General features: G+C 46.2%; 1 protein-coding gene across 3 annotated transcripts in view; it reads right to left on the bottom strand.

Annotated features, from left to right (window-relative positions):
• Nucleotides 1-310: 310 nt before the first annotated feature.
• The window catches only part of FXN (frataxin), a 48,678-nt gene continuing 30,324 nt past the window's right edge, over nucleotides 311-18,664 (bottom strand). For 2 of the 3 annotated variants that reach the window (XM_055294405.2, XM_063609938.1), the window contains exons 5-6: nucleotides 10,699-10,796; nucleotides 311-2,756 (exon numbers count right to left, since the gene is read on the bottom strand). In XM_055294405.2, the coding sequence (XP_055150380.2) occupies nucleotides 2,606-2,756; nucleotides 10,699-10,796 (249 nt within the window). In that variant the 3' untranslated portion in view covers nucleotides 311-2,605. Of the gene's footprint in view, nucleotides 2,757-10,690; nucleotides 10,797-18,664 lie in introns of all 3 variants that reach the window. The other variant, XM_063609937.1, reaches the window with a different exon arrangement.

Below are 18,664 nucleotides of genomic sequence, written 5' to 3'. Positions count from 1 at the left end.
TTATTTCACCGTCCCATTCCATTCCACTTCACTGCACTCCACTCCACTCCACTCCATTCCATTCCACATTATTCTATTCTATTCCTTTCTTTCAACTAGTTCTCAGTCTGTCACCCTGGATGGTTTGCAGTGGCACAAAGTCAGCTTACAGTTTATTTCACCATTCCATTCCATTTCGTTCCATTCTGTTCCATTGCACTGCATTGCACTGCATTGCATTCCAGTCCATTCCATTCCATTCCACACTATTCTATTCTTTTCTTTCATCAAGTTCTCAATCTGTCACCCTGGCTGGATTGCAGTGGCACAATGTCAGCTCATATTTTATTTCACCGTTCCATTAAATTCCATTCCATTCCAATCCATTCCATTCCATTCCACGCTATTCTATTCTATTCCTTTCTTTCAACAAGTTCTCAATGTGTCACCTTGGCTGGATTGCCGTGGCACAATGTCAGCTCCCAGCTTGACTTAATGGAATGTGTTTTTATTCACCCATTGGAAAAGCCTTTGCTACATATTAATACAAACTTGTCACTAATAAACCCTTCTTTTTTTTTTGAGATGGAGTCTCGCTCGTCGCTCAGGCACGATCTCAACTCACTGCAACCTCTGCCTCCCAGGGTCAAGCAATTCTCCCGTCTCAGCCTCCTGAGTACCTGGGATTACAGGTCCACGCCACCACGCCTAGCCACTAATAAATCCTTCTTTAAGTAAGAAAATAATATAACATGAGCATAACTTTGCATGAATTTTAATGTCCTGGAGGCTTGTTGCTTTGTATAAAGTGCAGGTCAGTAAAAATTAAAATGAGGTAATGTGGTATAATACGCTTAACCCAGTAAGGGTACAATAAAGCATGGCTATTACTATTATTTTATTGTTATTATTATTTTGAGATGGAGTTTCGCTCAGTCGCCCAGGCTGGAGTGCAACGGCATGATCTCGGCTCACTGCTACCTCCGCCTCTGGGTTCAAGCGATTCTCCCACCTCAGCCTCCTGAGTAGCTGGGATTACAGGCACTTGCCATCATGCCCAGCTAATGTTTGCATTTTTAGTAGAGACAGGGTTTCATCATGTTGGCCAGGCTGGTCTTGAACTCCTGACCTGAGGTGATCCACCCACCTCGGCCTCCAAAAGTGCTGGGATTACAGGTGTGAGCCACCGCGCCCGGTCAAGGATGGCTATTATTTCACATGAATTCAACTGAAATCACGATAGGGCAACACCAATAACAATGTTTTCTATATAGCTTAAAAACTGTTCTTAGGCCGGGCGCAGTGGCTCACGCTTGTAATCCCAGCACTTTGGGAGGCCGAGGTGGGCGGATCACGAGGTCAGGAGATCGAGACCACGGTGAAACCCCGTCTCTACTAAAAATACAAAAAATTAGCCAGGCGTGGTGGCAGGCGCCTGTAGTCCCAGCTACTTGGAGAGGCTGAGGCAGGAGAATGGCGTGAACCCGGGAGGCGGAGCTTGCAGTGAGCCGAGACTGCGCCACTGTACTCCAGCCTGGGTGACAGAGCGAGACTCTGTCTCAAAAAAAAAAAAAAAAAGCAAAAAAACTGCTCTTTGTCATCCCCTCATCTACCCAACAGGAATTAGAACTAGCCTGTTAGGCTGCTTGACAGGACCATTGAATGCTAGGAATCAATCATACTCTATCCTCTCATTTAACAGATGGGGAGGCAGAGGTCCAAGGACTTTGGGAAACTTGTCCACAAAGGGACAACTACTTTGTGGCTGAACTATGTCTAGGACCAGGGTTCTCTTTATAAACACGAGTATCTCTTTCCTTTATCTGCCCCTTCATGTTTACGAGGCACCTCCTCAGCTCCATGATTTTATTACGCTACATCACTCAGCTCATGAAAACGGCTTTTTTTCCTCTTTTCTTGTCTTTGGAAGATTTTTTGCATTCTTGTAGCAGCTGATTCCATACTAACCTTTAAATTGAAAAAACATATATACACACAGACACATATGTGAATATGTGGGAGAAACTGCACTAGGTCTCCCTGGACAACCCAGTGCAGGCCACACCTTGGCAGTCACAAAGTACAAATAAGAAATGGTCTTCCCATGTGAGTTGCTTTCGACACTTCAAGGCTAAAGAGCTCAGAAGTGCTTACACTTTGAAAGAAGCCTGAAAACATTCATAGGCTACCCTTTAACGTGTCTCACTTGGAGACAGAAAAAGTGAGCAGGTTGACCAGCTGCTCCTCATGTACTTCTTGCAGTAAATCCTTCAAAGAATGAAGACTGAAGACAATTCATTTTTCCTCCTGGAATTTTTCCTTCTTATTGTTTTGCTTTTTTAAAGGTTGTTATATTCAGGTATAGGCATAAGACATTATAAAAGATAAGGGATATCATGTGAGGGAGGAAATCAGACAATCCAAAAAATCTTCCATAGAAATTAAAAATCAGAACTTGGGGGCAAGGTAGGAGGCAAGAAAGAGCTGTGACACATAGCCCAACTGTCCTCAAAAGCAGGAATGAAAAAAGATAAACAACAACAACAAAAAAAACAGACCTTAGCTGCATAATGAAGCTGGGGTCTTGGCCTGATAGCTTTTAATGTCCTTAAAACAGGGCTGGGCATCAAGCATCTTTTCCGGAATAGGCCAAGGAAGACAAGTCCAGTTTGGTTTTTAAGGCTTTAGTGAGCTCTGTGGCCAGCAGCTCATGGAGGGACACGCCGTCGTGGGAGTACACCCAGTTTTTCCCAGTCCAGTCATAACGCTTAGGTCCACTGGAAGAGAAAACAAATACATAGTAATTCCAGAGCACAGCCTTCAGATGAACCACTGATTCCACAAATGCTGCCCCCAAGAAACTGACTGGAGTAAAGCTCTAGAAAATAACACAAAATGAGCCATAGTGTATATCTGCCTTCTTATCTTAGCATCTAAGAAGAGTTTTACAATATATCTTCTGGAACAATTCCAAGAATGATTCTCAAAACCTGAAAAAACATTTGACCCTTACTGATAAGTCTCCAGGCATCACACTTTGATCTCCAGCTTTTGCTACCTCACATGTGATACCTGCTATGCTAAAGCAGTGTTTTAAAAATTAGGGCCATTTTTGTGCCACTGATGTAACTTGTGCCTTACCTATAATATTATTAGTTGTTAAGGTGAAATTCACATAACACATTAAGCATTTAAAAATGAATAATTTGGTGGCATTTAGTACATTTACGATGTTGTGCAACCACTGCCTCTGTCTAGCTTCAAAACATCTGCATCACCCTAAAAGGAGACCCAGTGCTGTTGTTCCTTGGTATCCATGGGGAACGGGTTCCAGGATCTGCAGATACCAAACTCCGTGGGTACTCAAGTCCCTGATATGAAATGGTACAATACATGCATCTAACCTAGGCACATCCTTCTGTACGCTTTAAGTCATCTCTAGATTACTTATAATGCCTAGTACAATGTAAATGCTGTTAATAGTTGTTATATTGGTTTTTATTTGTATCATTTTTGTTGTTTTATTGTTTTTTATTTTCAAATATTTTGATCCACGGTTGGTTGAATCAGATGTGGAACCCACAGATACAGAAGGCCAACTATACCCATTAAACAGTTATTCCCCATTCCTTCCTCTCCTAGCACCCCAGCAATCACCTAAACTATTATTTTTAAAAAATATTTTTCTTAATTCAATGTTAAATTCATGACATTGAGAGCCTGGTGGGCTAGTTCATCCACCACAAGCCCATCCAGTGAATAACGGCACATGCACGTTGTTTTGGGAATGCCGTATTCGTGTGGAGAGATTGGAGGCTGGCTTCTGCCATGTCTTCTTACACCAGATGTACATTCTGCTTCCTCCTGGCCTCATGGATGAGTGGCCATGGCAGCAGATAACACTGGTGCATGTGGCACCTTGATGGAGGTAAGAATAGAGTGCTCGGGAGCCCAGAAAAAAGGGCACCTGAGTCTGCCTGAGCACTCGAGGAGGGCTTTTCCAAAGACTGAGGCTAGGAGGAGGTCACCAGGAAGGGAAGCCTGGGCAATAAAAGTATCAAGGATTCCTGCATTATCAACCAAATGCTGGGGCTTGAACCTGTTCCCAGTATGGAGATAAAAATGAGTGAACCAAACCATCAGGGTCACAGGAAAAGGACTAATAAACCACACCAAGCCCAAGGACCGTCCCCTTGGCCCTATACTCTGATGCTGCTATTGGGTTCCCAGGCAGAGCCTGAGTAACCTCCAGACCCCTTCACACCGTCTGAGGTGCTCGGAGCACAGGCACTGATGCCCAACTGTCCCTAGAACTCTCCTTTATTCTGCAACCTCTTCAGGGTGGGCAAGGTGGGAGGAAAGACTGCTGATTTCACAGGACCTGAAAAGTAGTCAACTGAAAAACAAAACAAAACAAAACAAAAAAAACAGGCCACTGCAGTGGCTCACACCCATAACCCCAGCACTTTGGGAGGCTGACGTGGGAGGACTGCTTGAAGCCACGAGTTTGAGACCAACCTAGGCAACAAAGTGAGACCCCATGTTGACAAAAAAAAAATTATTATTAATTAAAAATAAATAAAATTAAGAAAAAACAAAACAAAACAAAAATCAGAAATGCAGCCAGATGAAAGATATTTTGAACCAATGTGAACGGCTGAGAGGAAAAAAACAAAATTTTTTTTATATTAACCTTTATTTGAAAAATAGTGCCTTACCATCCTAATACTATCCATCAAACTTCAATACGGGCAACTGCAGCATCAACCAATAACCATTGCTAAATTAACAAGAGATCAATCAAAAGTGCTTTAAAGGCAGCAGCACTGGCTGGTGTTCCCCCGAGTCTCTGGGCAATCAGGACCCAGGTACAGGGAAAACAGAATCAAACCACCTGGTGCTCTGGACCCAAGCCCTTGCATCGTTACCTGCCTCCCTCCTGGGGGCCCTGGCGGCCCAGGGTCCCCCTAGCACTTCTGGGCCCGTCAGCTGTGGGCGGGGAGCCAGGAGCCAAAGGCCACTTGTAAAACGTTGGAACTTAGTCTCATAGTCAGCCGGTTTCTTCCTGTTGTGGTCATTTTCTTTTTGGAGTGCCTGGAGCACTCTCTCAATGGACACGGCGACCCTCCAGCCTTCCCGGACCGTTTTCTTTCTTTCTTTTTTCTTTTTTTGAGATGGGGTCTCACTGTGTCACCTAGGCTGGAGCGCAGTGGTGCAATCTCAGCTCACTGCAACCTCCATCCTACAGGCTCAAGCAATCCTTCCACCTCAGCCTCCCGAGTAGCTGGGACCACAGGCACGCACCACCACACCCAGCTAATTTTTGTATTTTTGGTAGAGACAGGGTTTCACCATGTTCCCAGGCTGGTCTGGAACTCCTGAGCTCAAGCCATCTGCCTGCCTCAGCTTCCCAAAGTGCTAGGATTACAGGTGTGAGCTACCGTGCCTGCCCCCTGGGCCGTTTTCTTATTGCAAAGAATCTCCCTCTGAAAACTGGAAGTGTCTTTCTTCAATTCCTGGGCCAGGTTTTGGGCCATCTTCTTGTAGTAGTCACGGGTGTGACACATGCGGTTCAAGTTTTCACGCACCTTGCTTAGTCTCTGCTAGACGTCGGGCAGTAGGTGTCCTCCTCCGTGGACTCCTGATATGGCCTCATCACATGTTTTTCATGCAGTTAAGGCAGAGCGGGCAGCATCAGCTGCAGCCTCGGGAGCTCCGTCTCCAGCCCTGCCCTTGCACCCTGCAGAGGCCTACTCCCCGACCTCTTTACTCCTTTGGATTTCTTACCACATTTGCATGTTTGCTTCTACAATTGCCCCCTCAGGACATTAGAAAGATACACCTAAGGTCACCATTGTCATCCACACTCTTCAGAAGGACTTGTAGCTGGGAAGCTGGGGGACCACTATGTCTGGTTTCCCTGTTCCCCTCCACCGCCAAGTCCCCATCATACCACCCTGGAGCAGAGACAGGACATTCAGCGGGGTGGGTGTCAGAAAGTGACATTATTTATGCAATGTCTTGGGGGAGCGGAAAGAACTCACAGTAGCCGCTTAGCACGGGGAGGCCAGTTGCTTCACTCCAACATTCATGGCCTGTTTCATTCCTGCCTTGGCCTTTCCTTCTTCTCCTTTTTTTGAGACAGACTCACTCTGTCGCCCAGGATGGAATGCTGTGGCACGCACGATTTCAGCTCATCACAACCTTCGCCTCCTGGGTTCAAACGATTTCCTGTCTCAGCCTCCCGAGTAGCTGGGATTACAGGTGCCCGCCACCATGCCTGGCGAATTTTTTGTATTTTTGGTACAGACAGGGTTTCACCATGTTGCCCAGGCTGGTCTCAAACTCCCGACCTCAAGTGATCCGCCTGCCTCGGCCTCCCAAAGTGCTGGGATTACAGGTGTGAGCCACTGTGTCTGGCCCATTCGTCTTCTTTGCCTGCAAGCATTGCTTCTGTCTCGCAATTTCTTGGTCAGGCAGTTCTGCGGTTTGCTGACAGTCAGTGCCATCATTCAGACAGTCTGCAGTTTGCCCCTGAAGATCCTCTCCATGGTGCTGTGAAGCATTCAGGACGCGATTTGCATCAGTCATTCGGGGAAGTTCAGGAGGCCTGCTTTTCATGCTTTTTCAGAAACTAACCTAGGTCCTGACAGGAGGACCTGCTCATTTCATGTGGAACCCTCGAGCAGAGGGTTTGGAGCAATCAAGGACTGGCCTCTGGCATGGTCGACATAAGACCACCACCAGCGTGCGGTGCTGGCCTTTCTGTGGATCTCACCCTGGGCTGATTCTCCCCTTCTCAGCGTGTCATCTTCTGACCATGAAGGCCACCACAGCAGTGCACGCCTGGGTCACCCAGGGTATCTATAGGTTCCTTGGCACTAGTCCCAGGATTCTGCACATCACTAGCACTGCCGCCCACAGGAGGGCCAACAGCAGCTGAGTTGGCATGTCGTGGCAGCCAGCAGGCCCTCTGTGGCTCCCGAGGGCTCCGCAGCTCTGCCTGCGTTTGCCAGTGGCCTGTGGGCCACAAATGACCACTCGGAACCCTGTGGGGTGTTCCGTCTCAAACAAAACCAAGGGCCCATCAGTCACTGTAGACCTGCTGGGCTTGGGGGAGGGAAGGCACCCCATGTTCTAGAAAATTGTGTCCCTGATTTTGCTGTGCAAACAGAAAGTGACATTATTTATGCAATGCCTTGGGGGAGTGGAAAGAGCTCACAGTAGCACAGGCCACTCCAGGCCCCACCTGGCTCTACAGCACAGCTAGTAGGCCAAAGCAGGGCCAGGTCATAGCCCCGTGTCCACATGCAATCCTCTCAAGGTAGCTTGGTGGCCTGCCTCTGTTCCTGCTGAGGCTCGTTACCAATTTCAAGCTTCCTTCTGCTGCAGGGAAGCCTGGTCCCACCCACAAAGAGTCTGTCTCCCTTGCTAGATTGAGCTCCTCGAAGATGGGGCTGTGTTTTCTTCATCTCTGTATTTCCAGTACCTCATCAATGCCCATTATACACTAGAGGCTGTCATTTTTGGTCCTGTTTTCTTGTTGACTCTATTCTGACTCAGGACATGTCACTTTCCCCACTGGACCTTCATATTCACATCTGTGAAAAAGAGCAAGTGGGTAAAGACACTTCTCGCTTTAAAGCCCCTCCAATACACAGACCTCTGAAACCAGAAACAGAAGCTGAGGAATGGGGGATGGAGCATTTTCCCTGGCATGACGGCTGGGACCTGCAGATCTGGCTATGAGGGTGGTATCTTGCCAGTAGAATGCCTCCGCAGAGTTTCAACCTACTTTTCAAATCAGACTCAAGGATGATCTTTATTGTTGATAATTTTACGGTTTGTTTTTTTTTTTTTTGAGGCTTTGTTATTAACACAACAGCTTCTAGAAATCTTTTCCACAGACAGCATGACGCCTTCTTTGGCCAAGTTGGGCGGCTGCAGGCTCCAATTGCTCGGCAGCCACTATCCGGGCCACAGCATGTCCACAACGTCCTGCTCCTCTACAGAGGTTTCTCCAGACATTACCGTGTGTCTGGTCATTCCATTTGCCACAGGTATAAAAACAATGACGACGGCCCGAAGCTGCGGGATCTTCCCGCGGAATCCTGTGCCTTTGCAGGCACAGCTACACGGCGCTCCCACGCTCCGGCCTCCTCCTTTCAAGAAGACAGGCGCGGGACGGCCTGGGTCCTGCTCCCCGGGAACCCCGCAGTCTGTGTGGGCAGTAGGCCGGGAGTGGGGAGAGCCGCCCTGGTGGTGAGGGCCCGGAGCGGGCCGGCTTTGTGACGCAGCGTCCTGGCCTCCAGCGACCAGCAGACTGACTCGGCCTCCATCCCCCGCTGGGAGCTGCCGTCTTGCCGCCACTTCCCACAGAAGCACTGAGAGGTTGTCCTCAGGGCCCGCTTCTCTGCCTCCCACCGACTCCCATCCGGCGGTGGCCACACTCTGGATCTGCCGGAAACTGGGCGCAGGAAGGGGAGGGGCCTGAGGTCGACCTGGGAGCCTGTGGTCTCTGGGCGTGGCCTGCTCCGGCCAAGGCACCTCTTCAGTCTTATCCAGTCTCACCCTGCCCCCCCACCCCATATATATATAATTATTATTTTTTGTTGTTGTTGAGGAAGATAGTATCTGTGACAGTAAATGGCATGCTCAGCAGATCTTTCCAAATTCCCATGCTACTGAACACAGCTAGGGTAAGAGCCAGGCGCGGTGGCTCACGCTTGTAATCCCAGCACTTTGGGAGGCCGAGGCGGGTGGATCACGAGGTCAGAACATCGAGACCACGGTGAAACCCCGTCTCTACTAAAAATACAAAAAATTAGCCGGGCACGGTGGCTGGCGCCTGTAGTCCCAGCTACTCTGAGAGGCTGAGGCAGGAGAATGGCGTGAACCCGGGAGGCAGAGCTTGCAGTGAGCCGAGATTGTGCCACTGCACTCCAGCCTGGGCGACAGAGCGAGACTCCGTCTCAAAAAAAAAAAAAAAAAAAAATACGATATGGACGTTTTCAGCCTCCAGATATGGGGAAAGTTCTTTTGGGGTAAGTGCCTGCCCGATATCTACAAAGCCACTGATCCCCAAAAGTGATCGCTGGACTGAGCTGATCCACTTCGCTCCCCCAGAGATGAAGGATAAGAACACACAGGCTCAAGCACAGCCAGGGTCAGGAAGAATGACTGAGGCCACAGAGGCTAGTTGGCCCACAGAGGTTAAAATCCTCCAACCTCCAGCACACTAACTGGGTCTAAAAACCAATACAATCTGTGAATTAGGGCCTTCCTAGAATGACAGTGACTTCTAGCACTGTCCTGGATGACAGTGAACTCTAGCACACTTCCTGGATGAGAGTGTGGGGAAAGGAAACAACACTATTCTGAACAAAGCATTAGAGATCACAGAATAATAAATGGTATAATATTAATTGCCTAAAAATGATGTCAATGTTAGGGGGTAGAGTAAGGTTATAATTTTTAAAAAATGCAAACACCGTTAGTCTTTCAAAGAATTCTATGCTGGTTTTATCTGGCCCTTTCCCAATTCACAGTCAACATTCTCTCTTTGGAAGTGCTGATAAATGACTGGATCTGAGAGCTTTTTGTGGGCATTTCTCTTTTACTTTCTTACAACCACTTCAGCAGCCAGGCTGCTGAGGGATGAGGGACGTCTCTCCCTGCACGTTCTCAGGCTTTCAAATGCTTTGCAGGCCACATTGTGTCTCCAACACAATCTTTTATTCCTCTAGATTGAAAGCACATCAATGGAAAAGGCAGGAGGGATTAAATGCCCGAAAGCAGCACTATAAAACATTCTACCACTTCCACAGGATACACAACCCCATCCTGCAAAGGGAATTCAAATAACCCTTCACCTCAGAGGCTCAAAACAAGTAGAGGTCAAACTTTAACTTGCTTTGAAGACAAAGTGCAACTTGTTCAAACGCTACAAGGTCAAACGTAGCTTTTTTTAATGCCAGGGCAATAATTTAATAGAGGAAAACTGTCTAGGCTGGATTTGGAAAAGTTATAAGCTACTCACTTCAGATCTTCTTAATATCCTAATGCCTGCTTACAGTATCCAAATTGTCAGCAGGGAGAAGTTATATAACTAAACTTTTCTACTGAGAATGAGACAGGCTGCAAAATATCAGGAAAGGCTCACTTATAAGGATGCTAACATAAGATGGTGACCTTTTTTTTTTTCTTTTTTTTTTGGGACAGGGTCTGGCCCTGTTGTCCAGGCTGGAGTGTAGTGGCGCAATCTTGGCTCACTGCAACCTCCACCTCCTGGGCTCAGGCTGAGGCTGAACCTCAGCCTTCCAAGTAGTTGGGACTACAGGCGTGTGCCACCACACCTGGCTAATTTTTATATTTTTAGTAAAGGTGGGGCTTTGTGACATTGCCCAGGCTGGTCTCAAACTCCTGAGCTCAAGTGATCCACAGGCCTTGGCCTCCCAAAGTGCTGGGATTACAGGTGCGAGCCCGCACCCAGCCGTGACTTTATTTTTCTTTTCTTTACAGAAACAGGGACTCACTATGTTGCCCAGGTTGGTTCTGAACTCCTGTCCTCAAGTGATCCTCCTACCTCAGCCTCTCAAAGTGTTGGGATTACAGGTGTGAGCCACCATGCTCAGCCAACATTTCTTAAATGGTCCACAATGTCGCATTTCGGAAGTCTTTAAGAATTACATATGTTGACTTCTGAACATACCTACATACCTGGATGGAGAAGATAGCCAGATTTGCTTGTTTGGCGTCTGCTTGTTGATCACGTAGGTTCCTAGATCTCCACCCAGTTTAACAGTTAAGACGCCACTCTAGGGGATTAGGTGGAAAAAAGCATGAAGAAATTAAAACAAGAAAAAGCACTTCGTCATCATTGCTTCAGGTTTTATCTCAACACTTTCCATTTCTACAAGTACACAAAATACACCATAAAGAAATGTCTTTTTTTTTTTTTTTTGAGACGGAGTCCCACTCTTTCGCCCAGGCCAGATTGCAGTGGCACTATCTCGGCTCACTGCAAGCTCTGCCTCCCGGGTTCACGCCATTCTCCTGCCTCAGCCTCCCGAGTAGCTGGGACTACAGGCGCCGCCACCGCGCCCGGCGCCTGGCTAATTTTTTGTATTTTTAGTAGAGATCATGATCCGCACACCTCGGCCTCCCAAAGTGCTGAGATTACAGGTGTGAGCCACTGCGCCCGGCCAGAAATGTCTTTAATTGAGTATTTAGAAATAGAAGTTTGTGGAGGAAGAGCTTTGCTTTCAGAATCAGAATAGGATTAATCATAATGATGTTGTATCTCATAGAGCTTTCCCTGTTCCCTGTGAGGTCTGCAAGGTGAGAACGGTGATGAAGCTCGCAGAGTTAAGTGACCTCCCTGAGGCCTTGAGGCTGGCATCTGGGACTGCTGGTTTGTTGCCCTCAACCATCAACCAGAACATACTAGAGGACATAAAAAAACGCAGACTCTAACTCTATTAGAGTACCACGTCAGCCCAAACATCAGACACGACAAGTCTATTACAGAAGAAGTAAAAGGAAGGAAAGGAAGTATGCAAACCATCTGCTTTGCTTGTATTAGAAGGGCATTAGCTTCAGCTCTGTTGGTAGAAGGCAGAAACTCCAGATGAAGTTTTTTTTTTGCCAGACTCTTCCCACGCATCTAACAAGCTTCTCAGATACTCCTCCAAGGCTTTATTTTTCTCTAAAGAGCCTTGAATTCTTCAAAAGACTAGTTGGTCCATCTTTGAACAATAAATGTTCATTTAAATTTGAAAACATTCTTTCAACAAAAGAATCCTTTACTTCTAAAGCCTGTGGTCTCTTTAGAATGGGTGAGATATGAAAGAAACAGCTACAGGGCTAGTTCTCTGTATTGGAACTGGTAAGCAGGGTGGAGCCTGCTGTTCCCCATTGTGTGCATGACTTGCAGAGATACACGGCGGCAGCCTTTTTCTGTGCATTCTACAGCCTCCAACCAATCGAGAGGTTCTGAATGATTCTTATAACACACTTTTGCAAATATAGAGAACTATTTAGGCCAGGCATGCCTCACGCCTGAAATTCCAGCACTTTGGGAGGCCCAGGCAGGTAGATGGCTTAAGCCCAGGAGTTCCAGACCGGCCCAGGCAATATGGCAAAACCCTGTCTCTCCTAAAAATGCAAAAATTAGCCAAGTGTGGTGGCATGCGCCTGTGGTCCCAGCTACTTGGGAGGCTGAAGTGGGAGGATCGCCTGAGCCCAGGAGGTTGAGGCTGCAGTGAGCTGAGATCACACCACTACATTTCAGAGTGGGCGACAGAGTGAGACCCTGTCTCAAAAGCAAAGCAAAACAAAACAAAAAACCCAAAAAACAAAGAGCTATTGAAATTCCCGAGGGTAGTAACAATAATAATATAACTGATAGGAATGGGACAAGGGGCATTACTGGGTTATTTTTTTAAAATAACATCTTTTTCTGATTCAAAAACAAATGTATAGAAATGATGGAGACGTCAGCAATACAGACACTGATAAAAATATTAACCACTATTTACTCAGTTCCTGCTGTGCCAGGCTTGGTGTTCGGCACTTTGTGTAAATTGTTTCCAACTTGACTACAATTGTTGGCGGTAGGATTCGTTATTCCAGTTTCACAGATGAGGAAAACAGAGGTTCATAGTAAAGAGTACTTAGTAATTGGCGGAGCTAATCTTAAATCCAGGTCTGTGTGGGTCCAAAGACACTGTTCTTTCTATGACATGAAGCATTCTCTCGATCCCATTAACCAGCGATAAAAGATATTCACTCTCAGGTATCAGCTGCCAGTTTTTGTTTGTTTTTACAACAGGGTCTTGCTCTGGTGCTCAGGCTGCAGCAGTAGCAGGATCATGGCTCACTGCAGCCTCAAACCCCTATGCTCAAGTGATCCTCTGACTCAGTCCCTGCCTCCATAGAGCTGGGACTACAGGCACCACACCTGTCTAATTTTAACATTTTTCTTTTGCAGAGATGAGGTCTCGCTATATTGACCAGGCTGGTTTCAAACTTCTGGACTCAAGTGATCCTCCCACCTCGGCCTCCCAAAGTGCTGGGATTATGTTACAGGTGTGAGCCACTGCACTCGACCCCAATTTTATTTTTTTTGATTTTACTATAGTAAAAAGCACATAACGCTAAATTTACTATATTAACCATTTTAAGTGTACAGAACAATAAAGTATATTCACACTGCTGGGCAGCATAACTCTAGAACTTTTCACCTTGTAACACTGAAACTCTATGCCCATTAGACACTAATTTCCCCATCCCACAGCCCTTAGTAACCGCCTGTCTACTTTCTGTTTCTGATTTTGACTCATCTTTTTTTTAATTGAAAATAAAAAATATACATTTATGGTGGTGTTTCTATGATTTTTGACTACCTTTGACTACTTCATGAGTGGAATCATAAGTATTTGTCCTTTTATGAGTTGACTGCCAGTTTTTGAATGCATTTTTTTAAAAGGGCTAGGATTATACTATACATAAGTTTGTTTAAAAAACATTTTTTTTCCTGAAACCCATTTTTACTGTTTTGGTATGACTGTATTTCGTTTATTTAAAAGTTTCTTAAAACTGAGGCCGCACGTGGTGACTAATGCTTGTAATCCTGGCACTTTGGGAGCCCAAGGCAGGAGGATCGCTTGGGCCCAGGAGTTCAAGACCAGACTGGGCAAGATGGTAAAACCATGTTTTTACAAAAAATTACAAATTCGCTGGGTGTGGTGGTGCACACCTATTATCACATCTACTTGGTAGGCTGAGGTGGGAGAATCGCTTGAGCCTCAGAGATTGAGGCTGCAATAACCGGTGATCACGCCACCACACTTCAGCCTGGGTGACACAGAGAACTTGTCTCAAAAACAAATAAATAAAAGTTCCTTAAAACTGGACAATTCAGGAGTTTTTAGCATTTCACAAAGTGTGCAAACATCAACACTATCTAATTCCAGCTACTTCCATTGTCCCAAAAAGAAACCCTGCACCCGTTAATATTCACTCCCTATTTCCCACTCATCCCATACAGAGTTTTATAAATTATATTTCCATGAGATAATGAGCTCAAAGAATCAACACACAATCATTGGTAATTTGTCCTCTTTGTGGCCCTTAAATGCTCGAGTTGTGTGTGGCACCCTATACTGCGGGGGCCACAATCCAACAGAAAGGGCAGAGGACTGAGTATAAGATGCGAGTTCCAGGTCTGGTCTCATCACTGATCAGCGGCTCCTGTCTCCCATGATGTCTCTCCTGCCTCCTTCGAGGACTCAGGGCAAGAACTAGGGGCAGATGCGTGTTCAAGGTCCCCGCACTTGCGTCCATCACCACAATGCCTCAGCACACAGCAAATCAGGGGGTGCACATGCAACCACTGAAGCCCAAATTGACTTTTTCTTATTGGAATTGGAAATCTTTTGAGTGACTCCAGGCATCGGGCCACTCTTTTGCAAAGGGCATATTAATAAGCAAATGTGAGAGACCTTCTAGCTCCACAGCTCTCAAGCTATTTTCACCCCCTGGCACCTTCTCTGCAGTCAACTTCCTCCCTCCCAACATGAGACCCACTCACCTCTACCCTGCTACCCCTCTGTGGGTCCCACTGCCTCGTGGTGCTTCCTGCCTCTGCATTCAGAGCTGCCTGACTGCTTGCTTGTCCCCTGACCTCCACTCCTTTAAGCACCTTGGCAGCAGGAGATTTGTCTTTTCATGCTAGCATCTGCAGGTCTAGCACCTCCACCCCTCCTGCAAAAAGGACATTTGTGAATGAATGACCAACTGGTCAAATAGTGAATGAGCAGATGATGACCAGGTACTGTGATACCATCTGCCCAACTTAGGGCAAGCTTACACAGGGCAGAAAACCCCAATGTTCAACTTCTTCCCACCAGTCTGTTCACCGTAATTAGACTTTTTCCCCCACAGATCTGGAAACTGTTTCGGAAGGAAAGTGGTGACAGGAAAGAAACTAGCCGCATTAGTTCAGCAGAAATTCTTAATGCTTTCGGAACTGACTACAAATAGACCAGATAAAGAGGGCTTTCTCTTCATCATCATTATTATTCCTTAGACAATTTGAGTCTATTTTGGGAGTGTGCATGCCCTTAAGTGCAGAGGGAATAGTCAAAATATGTAGCAGTTTCTGAGACAGAGGCACTAGCCAGTCAGCACAGACAGCGGCCACAGCTGGTGAGCGTTATTGACTCCTCCTAGTCAAGATCAGCCCTACCCACATAGGAGCAAAAATAGCAATTACTGTTGTCACCAGGTCACTTGTAGAAATAGACACATGTAAGATGGCATGTTGGGTCTGGAGACTTCATATACATATGACCTCCTTCATTTCTAAAGTAGATACCAACTTGCTAGGATGCACTTTTACGTATGTCATTTTAATTGATCCTCTTATAAATCTGAAGAGAGGAGGTTAATGTCACTCATTTCATAGCTGAGGAACCTGCAGCTCGCAAAAGTTAGATATCACTTAAGGACTCTTGGAAAGAAAATACAAATCCAGGATGCTAAGCCAGATCCTTTGTCTCCATATCCAATGAGATGGTGCCTCACTGGGCCAGGAGCAGTGACACCTGGCCCATCACACCTCTAATGCCAGCACTTTGGGAGGCCAAGGCAGGTAGATCACTTGAGGTCAAGAGTTTGAGACCAGCCAGGCCAACATGGTGAAACCCCATCTCTACTAAAAATACAAAAAAAAAAATTAGCTGGACATACTGGTGCACGCCTGTAATCCCAGCTACTCGGGAGGCTGAGGCAAGAGAATCCCTTGAGCCCAGGAGGTGGTGGTTGTAGTGAGCTGAGATCATGCCACTGTGCTCCAGCCTGGGCGACAGAGTGAGATCTGTCTCAAAAAAAAAAAAAAGATGCTGCCTCGGAGCAGGGGTTTTTAACTTGGGATTAAGTGGTCTCAGGGGGCTGCAAACACTTCCAGCCTGAAGCTGGAATGGTACTCCTGAGTGTGTTAAGTGTAGCTAAAACTGCCTCCTTACATATTTTAAGTTTGGATCTAAGGGCTTCTCTGTACATAGTGAACTGCAATCTACTCTTGTACCAATCACTGAGTTTTGGCTAATCAAAGGCGGCCATCTGTTCAAACCATGTTTAAGGCAAACACCAAGCTGTAACCAACCTGGCTGTTTCTGTACCTCACTTTCATTTTCCTTTTTCTTTTCTTTTTTTTTTTTAAGACGAAGTCTCACTCTGTCACCCAGGCTGGAGTGCAGTGGTGCAATCCTGGCTCACTGCAAGCTCCGCCTCCCAGGTTCACACCATTCTCCTGCCTCAGCCTCCCAAGTAGCTGGGACTACAGGTGCCCACCACCACACCTGGCTAATTTTTTGCATTTTTAGTAGAGACGGGGTTTCACCGTGTTAGCCAGGATGGTCTCGATCTCCTGACGTCATGATCCGCCCGCCTCGGCCTCCCAAAGTGCTGGGATTACAGGCATGAGGCACTGCACCAGGCTCTCACTTTAGTTTTCTGCATGTCACTTTCCTTTTTCTGTGTATAAATCCTAAATCCTCTCCAACCACGTGGCACACCATGGAGTCTCTCTGAACCTATTCTGGTTGCAGCCTTCCCGATTTATGAATCACCCTTTGCTCAATAAAACTCTGTTAAATTTAATTTGTTTAAAGTTTTTTGTTTTTTTTTAAAACAGGTGAGTATGGAAGTTTTTATTGAGAGAGGGACCAGAGCAGTCATCAGATTCTTAGAGGGAGGTCCTGATCCAAAAAAGATGAAGAACTCTCAGCTCTAAGACAGTAATATGCTGACACCTTAGTGAATAAAGAACATGTCAAGAAGCAAATCCTTATTAAAATATCTAAGAGGCCAGGACTCCACCCGGGAAAAAAAGGAGGGCAGCTTGGAGGTAACTTCAGGTAGCGTGGTGACTCTAAGTCTCCAGGCAGATTTCACTAGGTTAAGGAGAGCAGACTCCACAGCTGCCTAGTGAGAAGAGGTCCTTTCAGCTCTGGTAGAGTGTCTTCTGTAATGACCAGTGCCAGTAAGGGGTGAAGCCTGGGGCCAGACATTGGCATCCACCTGTTACCTGGACCACTTGATCAGATGATACACCAGTTAAGAAGCCACTTAAGTCTCCCACTCCACAGGGAGAAAAAAGAGCAGATGTCCTCTTGGGTGTATCTGGATTACTGCTTTCATTTGTCTACTTGGCCAGTAGCGAGTTGGTAAAAGGTGTATAAATGCTGAGAGGCATCAATGAAAGCATGTTTTGGAAAAGTCTCATTTACACATGAATCAATATTTATTAAGTCCCTACTATGTACTTGGCAGTGTTCCAGACACTGGGATCAAAGAACAGACAGTGTCCCTGCTGTCGAGGAACTCAGTGTATTATAGGTGGTAGCTGACGTGTAAATGGACAATTATAACACAGAGGGATCAGTGCTCCACAGAGTCATCCTCAGAGTGCTGGGCAAGGGAGAAAAGGAAGGACCGTGACTGCTTGGAGTATCTAGGAAGGCTTCACAAAGGAGGTAACTTCCAGCTATGTCTCAGGGGAGGAAAAGACTGCCCTCCCACAAAGCTCAAGTAATAATATTATAAAACATGAAATATATAAATTACTTAGCACCTGAAGGACTCTAATCAGGAATTCAAACTCTAGGGTACAGAGTTAGCATTTCACTGTAGTTAATCACAAGTCCAAACTATAGATGGCAGCCACTATATATCTTTAGCTTTCTAAATCTACACTTAAGCATTTGCTAATTAGTAAATGATTTGTTAGAAATAATTTTGCCCATGAGTGATACTCAAAGTATATGAATTGGCTAGAAAAATATAGGCATCTCTTCCTTTGAAAGAATGGGTTACAGATTCTGGAAAGCCTACCAGCCTAATGTTGTCTTCAGAGAGACACTCTCAGGGCAGGAATCAGGAAGGTTCTCTGACCCACTACTGGGAGCAGAAGGTTTTGTCGCCTGGTTCAAATTGATTCAATGATATGAGAAATAAAAATAAAATTCTAAGCTCCCAACTGACTCAACAAACCATCTTTTGGCCAAGGGGAGCCCAGAGATACCTAAAAAAATTTTACGTTTTGGCCATGATGCGAAAGGAGTTCAAACAGGCCTCATTCTACTCCCTCCCTAACTGCCATTAGTTTCTTTTCCCCCTAAGGGCTAAACAGAAACTAGCCCTTTCAAAAGACTAACTTCAGGCCATGCGTGGTGGCTCATGCCTGTAATCCCAGCACTTTGGGAGCCCGAAGCAGGTGGATTACCTGAGGTCAGGAGTTCAAGACTAGCCTGACAACATGGCAAAACCCCATCTCTACTAAAAATATAAAAAAATTAGCCAGGCGTGGTGGCAGGAGCCTATAATCCCAGCTACTCGGGAGGCTGAGGCAAGAGAATCGCTTGAACCCAGGAGGCGGAGGTTGCGGTGAGCCGAGATCGCGCCACTACACTCCAGCCTGGGCAACAGAGCAAGACTCCATCTTAAAAAGAAAAAAAAAAAAAAGACTCACTTCACCACTGGTATCAACCAATCACCTAATTCTGCCCTTCCTTTTTAGTGGTTTCAGCACAACTGACTAGCATTCCTTCCTGATAACCACTGATCACAGAGAGGTCTAAGACAGGGTCTTGCCCTGTCACCCCGGCTGGAGAACCGTGGT

This window comes from Symphalangus syndactylus, chromosome 9 (genome assembly GCF_028878055.3).
Source record: "Symphalangus syndactylus isolate Jambi chromosome 9, NHGRI_mSymSyn1-v2.1_pri, whole genome shotgun sequence".
Taxonomy (NCBI): Eukaryota; Metazoa; Chordata; class Mammalia; order Primates; family Hylobatidae; genus Symphalangus; species Symphalangus syndactylus.
Note: the sequence above shows the minus strand (reverse complement) of the source record. Positions and strands in the feature narration are given on the sequence as shown.